The 14,676-nt window shown below is 38.1% G+C and overlaps 1 protein-coding gene across 1 annotated transcript; it reads right to left on the bottom strand.

Moving 5' to 3' along the window:
• Positions 1 to 2,977: 2,977 nt before the first annotated feature.
• LOC132605767 (26S proteasome regulatory subunit 6B homolog) lies at positions 2,978 to 10,634 on the bottom strand. The gene is made up of 6 exons (XM_060319000.1): positions 10,099 to 10,634; positions 6,433 to 6,663; positions 4,042 to 4,200; positions 3,796 to 3,948; positions 3,530 to 3,613; positions 2,978 to 3,308 (listed from the first exon to the last, which is right to left on the bottom strand). The coding sequence occupies exons 1-6, from the start codon at positions 10,579 to 10,581 to the stop codon at positions 3,174 to 3,176; spliced, it is 1,245 nt and encodes a 414-aa protein (XP_060174983.1). The 5' UTR covers positions 10,582 to 10,634; the 3' UTR covers positions 2,978 to 3,173.
• Between the last annotated feature and the right edge of the window lie 4,042 nt (positions 10,635 to 14,676).

The raw sequence follows: 14,676 nt of genomic DNA, 5'->3' as shown, positions 1-14,676 counted from the left end.
TAAAATTATAACCATGGCACAATGCATATAAGCTCATGTATCTCCTAACTTCATCTATACCTTTGAATGTCATAAATTTGTGTAAGTCCTTATAATTAGACAACTTTGCATTGATTGTTCTATTTCTTTCTTTTGCAAAAGCCTCCATCTGTGCACTATCATAATCAGATTCATCAGACCCATCATTACTATCATTATCAGTACCATGAGAGCTACAGCCTGTAGCTGCATCATTAACCTTTATGTTCTCAACATCAACAGCAAATAGGTTTATCACATCAAACTCGCCATTAACAAAAGACAATAATGTCCTAATCCCATCATCACCTTCTATTTCATAATATTTTCCAGAAGGGACAGACACAATCAGTTGTTGAACACCCACAAACCCTAAACTATTTTTGTATTCATTAACCATATCTATATAAGATAAGAGATCAGGATCATAACCTTCCCATTTGTGAACATTCTTCATAGAATATAGCAGTTTTGGATCTCTTATCCACACACCACCATGGTGAAATACCAAATCAACCAAAACCATCTTAAATAATCTGAAATCGATATAAACGAATAAACAAAAAAAAAGATTAATTAAAAGATAATCCAAATATAAGATAACAACCAAACATATAAAGTTATTAAAGCATCTATGTGTTAATTGTGTGCCTAATACCATAAGTGGTTTACAAAAAAGAAGAAAGAAAAGCATGGACAACATACGGAAGTGAAAATCTCATTGTTCCAGGAAGAATATAAAATGTCCACTCACTGTGCCAGCAAAATCTTCCAAGTCTAGACTCTCAAAGTTAGCTACTGTTTCAAACATTTCCCGTAAATTGATTGAAGACAAATAAATCGAATAACTCCTACTAGGAAATTAACAAAAATTAGAAACCATTAATCAAACAATAACTTAGGAACCCATTTAGAAAAAACCCTACCTCATCAAAACTTAAAAAACTTACAGCAAATGAAGAGAAATACACTTAATAGAAGGTGGGTAGTTAAAGAATCATACCTTTATGGTGTTGTAATAGAGCAAATCGGCGGAACCTAGTAGAAAGATGGAACCGCCACTTTTCTCTCTCTACAGCGTTCTCTCTCCCTCTCTGATGTTGATGAAGGTTTGAGTCGTGTTTGGAAGCTAAGGGGTTTTATTTTATTTGGGTCGGGTACAATTCAGGTCGGGTCAAAATTTTGGGTTCTTTTGGGGCATTGGACGGTTTTGTTAACAGAGGGACATAGGTGAAAAGTTTCGTAATGGAAAGGGTATTTTTAACCCAAAATAAGTTTGGAGGATATTTTTAGCCCTTTTCTTAAAGTAGAGGGATATTTTTGACCCTTTTCCCTTCATAAAATCTAGAAAAAGTGGGGGACAAGTCATTGCATTAGGTGATTTGGAGCACTTGGGGAGACGTTCGAATTTTAGGCTCTGTAGATATTGTGATTGAGGAGGTCATAGGTGCTATTCGTAGGATGCACGGAGAAAGAGCGATCGGGTCAAACCATCCCAAGAGAGAAAGTTTCAAGCATCTTGGGCTTTAATCCAAGGAAATTGGGAGAATGACAATGATGTCACACGTCGTATTAGTGGAGGGTGGATGAAATGGAGGCTCCCCTCCGAAGTCTTGTCCGTAAAAAAAAGTACCATCGAAACTTAAAAGTAAGTTTTATAAAATGGTGGTTAGACTTAGATCGACTATGTTATATGGGGCGGAGGCTGGTCAGTCAAAAACTCTCGTGTTTAAAAGATGCTAGTTGCGAAAATGAGGATGCTGAGATACATGTGTGTGCATACTGGGAGAGATGAGATTATGAATGAATATATCCGGAACAAGGTGGGAATGACCTCTGTGGTGGATAAGATGACGGACGCGAGTTTGAGATGCTTTGGGCATGTGAAGAGGAGATGCGTAGATACCTCAGTGAAAAGTTGTGAGATGTTGGGTAAAGTGGGTACGAGGAGAGGTAGAGGTAGGGCGAAGAAATATTGGGGAGAGATGATTCGACATGACATGGTGCAGCTTCAACTTACTTAGGACATGACCTTAGATACGAAGATATAAAGTATGAAGGTCGTGAATTAGGGTGGAAGGTTATTAGGTAATTGAGTGTGATCTCCCTAGGCTTGGTGGTAGTCTGGAGCGTGTATACCGTAGTATTAGCTTTTTTGATATCTGTTAGCATATGACTATTGTTGCGATTCTTGTTCGGTATGCTTTGTATTGCTCGTTGTATTAGTTACATGTTTTCTTCATCACCATGTATCTCGTTCATAACTATTTTAATTTGATGCGCTTGAGCCAAATGCCTTTCAAAAATAACTTTTCCACCTCCACAAGGTAGGAATAAAGTTTGCGTATACTCTACCCTCCCCAGTGAACATATGGGATTTGCTGGGTATGTTGTTTGTAAGACGGACAACGAAAATTGATTTTATTTATTTTAAGACAGACACCGAAGATCCATATGGTTAGTCCCCTACTCCATCGGACTGATGCATAATCATTGCAGTAGCAGCATCTGAGTGTTCTTCAAAATATTGTTTCTAGAAATTAACTCTAAAATTAACGTTATACTAAGGATATTAATAGAAAAAACCACCATGAAAAATTTACAGCAACACAATATACAGATATATTCTCAAATGCATCCCCCATCCCTCCAGCCTTTTTCCTGAGCAATCAAGTACCCCCATTGACTCGGTTGGCGAAGATTGAAATGGTTTTATCTGTAATGAAGCCTCAAGAAAATTCAGATCAAGTTCGCTCTAGCCAGCTCAAACTGAGTGTGGCCATTACATCTTTGATGAGACAGTTCATTATCACAAGTAAACCTTGTACCTGCTGCATCACTGCAGATTTGAGATGTGGAGCAATAGAACATCCGACAGAAAATGCAGCAGTGAAAAGGGCTCAAAATAGTCTCAGTGCAACCTCACCATGAGAATAACTAAAAGCTTGAGAAAGCAAGCGAAGCAAATTGGAATGCTGCACATAAATTCAACCAAGTACTGCCTACTAACACTTTCTAAACGAACAACCCATCGTACTAAAACTCTGAAAGGCTAGAAACAGCGATTAGAAATTCAACAGATCAGCACTACAAAGAAAACGTACAGGGGCATACATAATAAATCTCACACATATTTGCTTAGTCTTTAACGACAATCACTTGTAGAATTCAAAGTCAGTGTCAGGCTTCTTCACATTGGTCCTGTAACCCTTTTCGAAGTCCTTGGGAAGTATGACATATCGATTCTTGCGCACTGCATGCATTCCAGCTTCTTGACAGATAGCCGTGATCTGCAGATATTGCAACACACTGTGATTTCAATTCATGTTCATTTCACATTAGTAGCCACACATAATTAGTTCAGTCTTGCAAAAGTGAAGGAAAAAACAGTTGCAACCAAAATGAAGAACAATAACTGGACCTAGAACCCTGATTTCCACGGTTCTATCAGTCAGTACACCAAAGCATCAGACAATCTCCCACGAAAAAAGTATAGAGATAAGAGACAAACCTCAGCAGCACTGATTTTATCAGGGCGAGAAACATAGTCTTCCAAGTCGACCTCATCACCTAAGTTCATCTTAGCAGTGCATACCTGCCATAAAACAATCCAATGTTAATTTTGTTCATTTCTATGAAACACATAAAGACCGCCGCAGAAGCAGAAAAAGATATCCATCAATCTAAACTTCTTCCAGCAATATTTTCCTCCATTTCTTTTTAGGGGAGCGGAACGAAGAAAAAAACATCATGAGTATAAGATTCTCCAAAACCCACCTGAAACACGAGCCTCTTTTGACGTCTATCAGGCAAAGGAAATTCAATCTTACGGTCAAGCCTTCCAGGACGTAAAAGTGCAGGGTCCAGTGTGTCGGCTCTATTGGTTGCCATAATAACTTTCACATTCACCGTTTGGTCAAAACCATCCATCTACAAAATACAAAGCGGGAGAAGTGGATCGTCAAACAATGGAGCATCTTGTGTTATTCTGGAATTACTTTATAACTATGTATAGAAGCCTACCTGATTTAGTAGCTCCATGAGGATACGCTGGACCTCTCTATCAGCTCCAGTCTGAGCATCAAACCTAGCAGTAGCAATAGCATCAACCTCATCAATAAATATGATTGCCGGAGCATTTTCTTTGGCAAGGCGAAAGACATCACGAACCATTCGTGGGCCCTGCAACAATCAGTGAATAAGTGAGATTAAATAGAGTAATAGAAACAAATGGCGTCTCATCACTCTTCATGTACACAGTTTGATATAATGGTCATTCTCCAGACAAGAAGAGAAATGTATCTCAAAGGGAATAAAGTAGTCGATCTGAAGTTGCATAAAGACTTGGGGTGACATAATTGATCTGAAGTTGCATAGAGACTTGCCAATATGATTGAATTCACAACTGCTTGGCCAGATAACTGAACTGTCTTACTAGATGAGTTGTGCAAAAGGCAAGTTCTTATCTCAACAGCCAATTTTACATGAAAGATGTGTGCAAAATGTTCTCCTCGTCAAGACTATTGAGACAGGAGAAGTCCATTTCCCTATGCTCCTCTTTTCTTTTCTTTTTTTCCAGGACATTCTATCCTACTTTCTAGTGACAGGATCTGGAAAGGGGTTGTATTTTGAGGAAAAAGGTAATCAAAGAAACACAAAGTTAATTTAAAAAAAAAAAAAAATACACACACAAACACAAAGCTAGTGAGCCATTCACTATTGAGAGAGGTCTTGACTTAAAGTCTTCAGAGCTAAATTACACGTGTGACTTAGCCCATAAACCAAAGAATGAAGATGAATTGATTATTGGTGTGATCGACATTATAGCAATGTTTTTTTTGGAAACTGAAAATGTAGTGCTTGGGATTGACATTGTAGCAATGTTACAATGCCCAAAAAAATTCCAAATGTACATTTCTATAAAGAAAACACTTGTATAAACTTCAGTAAGGATTTACTTTGGGAGAAAAGAGGTCAGCTACTTTGCTAGAATTAAAAAAATAATACAAAATTCTCTTCTGAATCAACAAATACAAAAAGACATTTATAAATGACTTGTTACTATTACGCATTTGATTTGAAAGTAAAATTATGTTGTATCCAGAAAGCTTCTTTACCTAATGCAAGACATCAAAACTTTGATCATTTTTTGGATTCAAGAATAAGTAAACTACTGAATAAAAGACTATTTGACTTAGCCACAAAAAACTCCCGCCAGCCTAACTATAAAATAAATTTTAAAAAGAACCAGTAACTCCGACCTTTTAAATTTATTCAGCAAACAAAGAAAGTGCATTATGGATCCACCAATTCTCAAGATTGGTCTCAGACATCGAAAAATCTTCATGCAGTGAACATTTTGCTTTTATTGATCCTGTGTTATCTAGTTCATTGTTAATATATCAAGATTACTGATGGAAAAGCCACCCAGAATATTGTGGACACATTCTTGTGCACTGTTGTTGAATCTTTCCTTTTAACATTTTTACACAATTGGAGAGTCGTGTGGACCTCATTTTCTATTTTGAAGAGGGTAGAATGCAACTGGCCTTAAAAATGGGTACTACTAACGTCAGAGAGCTAAAATAGGGTCTAGCTCTTTACTTTTCAAACATGCTACTTAAGCTGCTGTATGGTCACAAATTAATTACATATCACCAAAAACTTTTATACAGTCCTTACTCGTCAGTGAACACAGTAAGATTTAAGAAGTGCATCACCAAGCACGCCTATATATTGTGGCTGTCATGCAAGAACACTTAGGCATAAAGGACCTACTGAGTTTAGGATGGTAAAAGCATAGATGACAATGCTGATCATACGCTCTTCTGCTAATCATTTACTTAGAATTGTCCTTAACTTGGATATATATTGGATAGGTTGGCTGAAGTTGTCCTTAACTTGGATATATATTGGATAGGTTGGCTGAAGCCAACTTATTAAAAAGTGAAGGGTGACATCTATCCCTACACTTGCAGAACTACGCCCCTCAGTCAACATAATTCTTCTTTAGTTGTGATGGTCTTGATCCTTCTTAATTAAGAAATTGGATAGAGTATCATCTTTCATGTGGTTTCTAAATTTCAAGAACTAAATAAACCAACATCCTATGCTAGATGATCGCCTAGTGAATCCTCATAAAGCACATTTAGCCATTTAGGTCATACAATTTCAATGGAGATAGTGAATTAGTTAGTTGCCTTATTCTCGCTCTTGATCAAGGTTAGTACTACCTATGAAATTGGAGAGCCATAGGCAAGAGATTAAATGCTATTTCAAACTCTTTTTATGATGAGATACAAACACTTTATACTGAAAACTCCATCTGATATCATGCTATTAAGATAGATTAAGCAAACATTTACACTAGTGATTTAAATTACAATGATGCATAAAATAAACTTCAATGCATACCTCACCGAGGTACTTCTGAACAAATTCTGAGCCAACAACCCTAATGAAGGCTGCTGTGGTGTGATGTGCTACAGCCTTTGCAAGCATAGTTTTCCCAGTGCCTGGTGGACCATAGAGCAACACACCACGGGGAGGATCTATACCAATCTGCTTGTACAAGTCATGATGAGTCAGAGGTAACTCAACAGCTTCACGGATTTCCTGTTTTTGTATGTCACAACCTCCAATATCCTGTTGTTACGAAAAAAATAACCTCAAAAACTAACAAATAAATAGTGACCTGTGAAAAGGTGGATAATTTTGAGGAAACGTAATCATAAAGCTTTTGAAGGCTATAATAACTCCTTTTCACAAAGCCTCTTTAGCAGTCTAGCAATAATTTGCAAGGAAGGTTTCCAAAGAGCTTTTGAAGGCTACAAGAATAAAATGTTGATCGAAGCTTTGCATACATGACAACTACTTTCCTTCAGTCCTTAACCAAAAAACAAAACTAATCTCAAGTATACAGAATGTGCCCTGAAAAGCCACTTGACCAGCTCTACAGCAAGCCAATTAATAGGACTCTAGAAAAGCCATAGTACCAACTAGTATGGAGATTATAACTTGCTCCATAACTACAGATATTCTTTTACACCCAACAAAAACATATAGCTGCTTCCATTGGTAATCTGGTCATAAACTCTAACGAAAATGGCTCCTAATGTACGAGATATATGAATTTGATGCTACAATAAGCAAAATTCAAAATTAAGCTACGAACTTTTTTAACTATTATTACTAGTATTGCGATGAAGCTTCAGGACCTCTAAGATAATTCTATGCCGAAAAATGTATGAGACTCAGAAAGCCTCTAATTTTTTGATAACCGTGTTGTACGGGCCAGCTCGCGCGCACCTCGACTAATTCCCCGGGATACCTGTCAGGCAACTCTATCCACCGAGGCCACCGAGGCTAGGACAGATAGGAAGTACATGGAGGAGGCAGGAATGAGCATCACTGATATCTCTAGTGTGCACTCTCACTCAATAAAGAATTTATACAAGAGAATGCTTGGAACTATCTAAGGTTAGCTGGAGAAAGCTCCTCTGTAACACACCTGCACCTCCAAAGTGGTTATTCATTGAGTTCTTAGTTGCTCACACTCGACTGTCCACCAAGAATAAACTGGTTAAATGTGGATCCTATTTGTCCTTTCTGCAATGAGAGCCCCTGAAACACTTGCACACGCACACATGTTCCTCAAGTGTCCTACTTCTACATCTGTGTGGAGCAAAATACTACAATTGCAAGGGCTCAGCAGCCAACCACAAGAATGGCCAGAAGAACTTCACTTGGCTGAGGCACATTATAAGGGGAACAACTCTAGAGCTATTGTATACAGGCTTGCCTTAACAGGAAGTATTTATTACCTATGGCAAGAGCTAAATCAAGTTATCTTCCCGAGAAAGAAAAGAATGTGTGATGTAATTGTTAGAAGAATTATTCCAGAGGTCTACTGTCGTGGGAGTATTAAGCCAAAGTTAAGTAGGTGGATTAAATGTCTGGAACCAGACTCATAGAGCCCGGTATTGTTATTTATTGTCACTACCTCCCCGTGAAGTTTCCCTCAGGATAGCTGGAGCTCGCGTGCGAGTTCTATCGGGTAAAGCCAATGATTAGAGGCAAAGCAAGCCTACGCTCTGTATACATTAGCATGGGATAACATTATAGGATTTCGGTCCTATTACGGAAGTTTGAGGCAATAACAGGTCTGTGATGCCCTTAGATGTTCTGGGCCGCACGCGCGCTACAGCGACATAGGCCAACGCACAGTGGCATACGCCCAGCGACATAGCCCAACGCATGGTGGCATAGGAGCTCATCTTAGGACACCTGCGTTATCTTTTAACAGATGTGCCGCCCCAGCCAAACTCCCCACCTGACAATGTCTTCCGCCCGGATCGGCCTGCTTCGGCCCCCCGCCGGCGCGGCTCCCCAGTGTTGAAACGCGTTCGCGGGTCGTTCTGCTGTGCAGGTTTCGACAATGATCCTTCCGCAGGTTCACCTACGGAAACCTAAGCAACGTCGCTATGAACGCTTGGCTGCCACAAGCCAGTTATCCCTGTGGTAACTTTTCTGACACCTCTAGCTTCGAATTCCGAAGGTCTAAAGGATCGACGCGGGCTCTGCCCGTTGCTGCGATGATTCATGATAACTCGACGGATCGCACGGCCATCGTGCCGGCGACGCATCATTAATTATCCTACTTAGCTTAGGTGCTTAGTGGTCGTTTGGCACGTAGACAAAATTATAATCCTGGGACTAATTTATCCCATCTAAGATATGGAGTAAATAATCTCAGGATTAATGGGATATCCCATCTTTAAGTTTGGGATGCACTTTATACTTTGTTTGGTAATAAATTTATACCTTCTACCAAACATGGTACAAAATTAATCCCACCGTTAGTGTTGGGATATCCCAGCTAATACCGTGTACCAAACGACCTCTTAGAGAAGGATTGGAAAAGGATAGATGCTTAGGGGTGGGATATAGATTTTTTTGTCATTGATCTGTCCGTTTTTATACTTGGTAATAAAAATATAATTACCCAAAAAAAAAATATAGTAGCTCTAACTAACTCACCAAGCATGACTTCTCCCATATCACATCATCATTTATGACATTGTTACTATCCTGCTACCAATAATATCCATTTACAGCTAGCAGTTCTGTGAAGACACGGAAGACACGGTATCCTCTGCAAATTCTCCATACATGTTCTGGAGAAGCATTTTTTCAACTTCTCTATCAAATATCTGAGTATATTCTCTACAGAGCTCGTCCCGGTCGATTTTCTCAATGCCTCTATGCAAGACTAGGCGACACAAAACGGACATCAACCAACATTTCATTTGTTTTTTCTTGAAGTCATTTCTTCTTTCTTTGGTAGATAAAAAGAAAAGATCGGAAAAAAGAGTTTAAAATATTATACCAACACAAAACGGACATCAACCAACATTTCGATTCTACAAATGTCGTCTTCCTGGGTCAAACTCTTGTGGTTATTGGGATTGAATCAATGGTAAACTTCTAACAAATAATAATTACTGCAACAAGCATTACGTAATCTCAGGTGGCAAAACATCAACAAGCGCATTCGAATGACGATGCGAAGCCACAGTAGTCGACGGCTTAAGAAGCTCTCGATTAATCGTACCAAGTATCCTAACATAGTAATTAGAACCCGTAGTGGACCCTACAATAGGGTTATTCGTATCAATCATCTCCATAGACTGTCCAATTACTAACAGCACCAACTGGATCTGTTTGACTTCTTCCTATGCCTCTAATATTGCCTTCATTTACAACTCAAAGCCCTAACTTGCCTTCGTTTACAATTCAGAGCCTCTAATTTGCTATTATTACTGTAACAAGCAGTACCTAATCCCTACACAACAGATTCACATAATAAACCCTAATCAACATATTTAAGCATAAAACCTACTTGAGCTGCTCAAAATTGCAACACATACATTGTACATAACATCAGGCTTCTCCGACTGGCTAATCAACACACTTAGCACATAATAACCCTAATCAACACACTTAGCACATAATAACCCTAATCAACACATTTAAGCACATAATAAACCCTAATCAACAGCTCAAGATTACAACACTTACACTGTAAGTAACATCAGGTTTCTCCGATTGGCTTAAAAGTGAAATACTTGAATCAGCTTCAGGTGGCAAAACATCAACAAGTGCATTCGAATGGCGATGAAGCGCAACAGAAGCAGAAGGCTTAAGTAACTCTCTATTAATCGTACTTAATATCCTAACATAGTAATTAGAACCAGTAGTTGAACCTACAATCGCATTATTCGTATCAATCATTTCCATAAACTGTCCAATTACTAACGGAACTGATTGGATCCGTTTAACTTCTTCTTGTGCACGTAAATGTTCGCGACGGAGATTTTTGAGTTCGTCTTTCACGTATTCTTCTTGGATTTCGATGAATTCGAGTTGGCGTTGAAGTGATTTTAAGCGAGCGTATAGGTCATCTTCGCCGTTATCGGAGGGGAGTTCGGTTATGGAGAAATCGGGTCGGGTTGCTGGTGGTTCCGGGGCGGGTTTCGGGTCGAGAACCATTGGGGAAGCCATTGTTTGTTTGGATTTGGGAGAAGAGATGTGAGAATGGAGTAGGGAACAAGAAATAGGGAATTTATACTGAATTTGTGGGTTGCATTTTTAGTCCCTAAATTATTGGTATATTTTGATTTTGGTTCTTGTGTTATTTACGAACCGCAGGTATATTTTCTGATTTTGGTTCATGTGTTATTTAGGACCTGTTTGGCAATGAGAAGTTTTCACTTTCTCCGGAAATGTTTTTTACTTATTTGAAAATTATCGTTTGACCGTGAAAATTTCAAATACATGAGGAATAGGTGAGAATGGAGTAGGGAACAAGAAAAAGAGAATATATACTAAATTTGTGGGTTTGCATTTCTAATCCCTAGCAAATGTCCTTAATCAGATATTCCAACACAATACTGCTTACATAAAAGGATTAAAAACACGCATATTTGACGAAATTCGTGTTTTTAGTCCTTTTATGTAAGAAGTACTATGTTGTATTTGAACTACTTTTAGAACTGTATTGTCGTCAAATATGAAGTAATAATACAAATTTAACATAACACATACGTAATTAAGTGATGAAATGACTAATAATTTACGGTAAATTTGTGAACATTTACCAGTAAAAGGACCAAAAATGCACATTTCCAAATAACTTGAAGGTTAAATGTCCTAAATCAGATATTACAAGAATCAAAATTAAAATTTATCCATAATTGAAGGAATAATGGTGCTATTTACTCATCCATCCCCTTTTAACTATCGTAGCTTTAAAAAAAAGCCCCAAATTAAGTATCGCATTAGGAATTCAAGATCAAAGTTAGCAATTATTTCCAACTATATTGTTAACATTAAATTATTCATTTTTATATTGCTCAATTCTCAAACAACATCTAATAAATATGGGATACTTAGTAAATCATACCTTCTATTTATTAATTTTCTTAATGGACGTGAAAAGAGTTAAAACGTACTTAAATAAAACGGTGATACGGAGGGAGTAACTTGGAAGAATAAACTGATGGCGACAAAAAAGTCTCCCAATTAGAAATGGTGACAAGTTTGACCAGCCAAGGTCAAACTTGTCTTAAAAATGTGATTAACTTAAGTTGGGACTGAATTATAATTTTTAAAACTTATAATCTTCTACAAAATACACAAAATCCCACACACATTATACAAAAACTTCTTCCAACCCACTTCCCTCCACGACCCCAACTACTTCTTCATTTTATTTCAGCAAAAAAAAGGCAGTTCCTAAGTTGTTGCTACTGTTTTTCAATTTCCAATAGCTTAAGATTTTGCTGCAATAAGTAATAAGTTGTTGCAACAACTTCATATTTTGTTGCAACATATTCTTAATCTGTTGCAACAACTAATTACTTGTTGTAACATATTCCTTTTCCCTTTTTACTTTGAATGTTGCACTAATCAATTAAAACTGTTTTTCTATCTCCTCTGTGTAGATAAATGGCTCTAGTTAAAAGAAAAGGAGAGAAACCAACTGAGGCAGAAAGTAGTAAAAGAGCCAAGGTGCAAATACCATTAAATAAACTTATGAATGCTATTTGTAAATCAACAAATCTAGAGGAAAGAGTTAGTGAAACTGGGGCTTCAGAAAGAGAGGAAACCCACGAAACCTCTGTTGGGCATGAAGAAGAAAGTGATAAAAATGAACAAAGCGAAGAAACTAGAGAAGAAAGTGAAAAAAATGATAAAAAATCTGCTGAAAGAGATGAAGAAAATGCTGAAGGAGATGAAGAAGAAGAAGGAGATGAAGAAGAAGGAGGTGAAGGGGATAAAGAAGGTGAAGAAGATGCAGAAACCGAAAAGGGTAATGAAGAAGAAGAAAAAGAATCAATAGATCAAACCTTGACCGAGTTAAGAAGAAAAAGGAAACATAATGTGGATGTCAATATTGTTAAGTCTTCTAGTATTGCCACAGATCCCAATAGACCTTCCATTGACAAAGTCGTCAAGAGTTTCAACATTGAAAAGTACGGCGTGACGATGCCGCTGAATGGAAATAATGATTTGTCCGGTGATTTTGTGGTTAGATCAAGCATGGGCAAGGGCTTTGACACCGTTAGAGGCATTCTCCGGCAGCAGGGGTTGGAGAATTTCTTTAGGGCTAGCTACTTTGGGCTCTATTTAGATTTGCCTGAAGATACCGGTGCCCGATTTCAAATGACAATGGTGTCTGAGCTTTTGAAGCGTAGTATTATTTGTGATAGAAAGGATGAGGTTTGGATCAATTACTGTGGCATGCCGGTTTGTTTTGGCATAAAGGAGTTTGTCATAGTTACCGGATTGAAATATTATCCTTGTGAGCCTCTTCCTACTATTGTATTAACCAAGCCAGCCCGGACTCCCAAGACAGCCAAGAAAGCAAAGGGTTCCAAAGCTAAGAATGATGTCTCTTTGGTAAACTTAGTGGGAAAGAGCTATATTCAAAAGAAATTGCTGCAAGATTTGGAGTCCAAAACTTTCTCAAAAAAGCACAAAGAGGCACTGTGCTTAGTTTGGTTTGTGCACAGTGTTCTTTGGGCAAAAGACGTAAACAACAACGTACCGCTTGGATTGATTAAACTTGCTGAGGACTATGATGCCTTCAACAACTATGTCTGGGGTTTTAAAAGCTTTAGCTTGACTGTTGAATATTTGATGAAGGATTTGAAGCCAACGGGGAAGACACAAAACCTATATGGCTTCCCTTGGGCTTTCATGGTAAATTTTCTTCAATGTTTTATCCTTTTTTTTTTCAATCACTATTTTGATTTTTGATGGCATTTTTTTTCTAGGCTTGGGCATTTGAAGTCATTCCTCACCTCAGGCATCAAGTCAAGGAATACTCCGAAGAAGTTACCTATCCAAGAATTCTTAGATGGCTCACTGCCAGGAACAACACAAAATTGAGTGTTGACCTTTTCAACCCCCCTAAGGAAGCTGTAAGCATTAGAACACAACAGATGACTAGTTGTTGCAACAGATTTTGTAATCTGCTGCAATAACACATGCATCTGTTGCAATAAGTTATGCATCTGGTGGACATTAACCTATTGCAACAAGTTACCCAACAGATGAATTTGTTATAACATGCAACTAGTTTTTTACAACAGATGAGTAACTTGCTCCAACAAGTTACCCATTTGTTGGAAAATGTCCAACATATGATAAACCTGCTGCAACAAGGTACCAATCTATTGGACAATTTCCAACAAGTACCACAACTGTTGCAACAGATCACTTTATTTGCTAATTTGATAACTTCTGAATCTGTTACAATAAGTTTTTACAACAAGTACAATAATCTGTTGCAACAAGTTATTAATTTGTTGGACAATATCCAACAGATGAGCAAACTGCCGCAACAAGTTACCCATCTATTGGAAAATTTCCAACAGATGAGATACTAGCTGCAACAAGTTACCTATCTGTTGGATAATGTCCAACAGATGTGTAATCTTTTGCAACAACCTGATAACTTATTTTAAATAGGTTTTGCTTTTCATGATTTAACACCATTTTGATATATCTACTTTCTTGTTGTAGGTTGTGAACCCATGGCTTGTCCCAACAATAAAAGAGTTGGAGATGTCATGCCTTGTCACCTTTGTGCTCATAGAATCTGTGCCTGACAGATTGGTTGATGGGTTCAAAGGGGAATTAGCTGGAGTGACAGCCATTACTAGGGTTGTTGCTGCTGGTGGTGGTCATGTTGCTGGTGGTAATGTTGTTGTTGGTGGTGGTTGTGATGTTGTTGTTGGTGGTGGTGATGTTGTTGGTGGTGTTGTTCAGCCTGTTGATGTTGTTGTTGGTGGTGGTGGTGGTGTTGGTGATGATGTCCCAGCAAGTATTGCTGGGAAAAAATTAAGAGATGATGATGCTAATATTGGTGGATTTACTCCAGTTGCTGGATTTAGTGATTTTTCTAGATTTGGTGGTAATTTTAGTGGTGATGGATTGAGTGGTAGAAGATTTGCTGATGTTGGTGCCGGTACCTCTAAGGTGCCCTCATATGCTTGTGAGTGCACCACTTGCAAGGACAAAATGGATAATTTAATTAGAAAGGTGGAGGAATTGGTGCAAGCCCAAGAAGCCACAAACACTTCTATCCAG

The sequence above is a fragment of the Lycium barbarum genome, chromosome 8 (assembly GCF_019175385.1).
Source record: "Lycium barbarum isolate Lr01 chromosome 8, ASM1917538v2, whole genome shotgun sequence".
NCBI classification, from domain to species: Eukaryota; Viridiplantae; Streptophyta; class Magnoliopsida; order Solanales; family Solanaceae; genus Lycium; species Lycium barbarum.
Note: the sequence above shows the minus strand (reverse complement) of the source record. Positions and strands in the feature narration are given on the sequence as shown.

Excerpts from the sequence above, each read along its gene's own strand:
- LOC132605767 (XM_060319000.1), bottom strand. The coding sequence starts at position 10,581 with ATGGCTTCCCCAATGGTTCTCGACCCGAAACCCGCCCCGGAACCACCA. Across the intron at positions 6,664-10,098 it reads AACCTGATGTTACTTACAGT|GATATTGGAGGTTGTGACAT; the intron begins GTAAGTGTTGTA and ends TCGTAACAACAG. Across the intron at positions 3,614-3,795 it reads AAAAGAGGCTCGTGTTTCAG|GTATGCACTGCTAAGATGAA; the intron begins GTGGGTTTTGGA and ends GTTTTATGGCAG.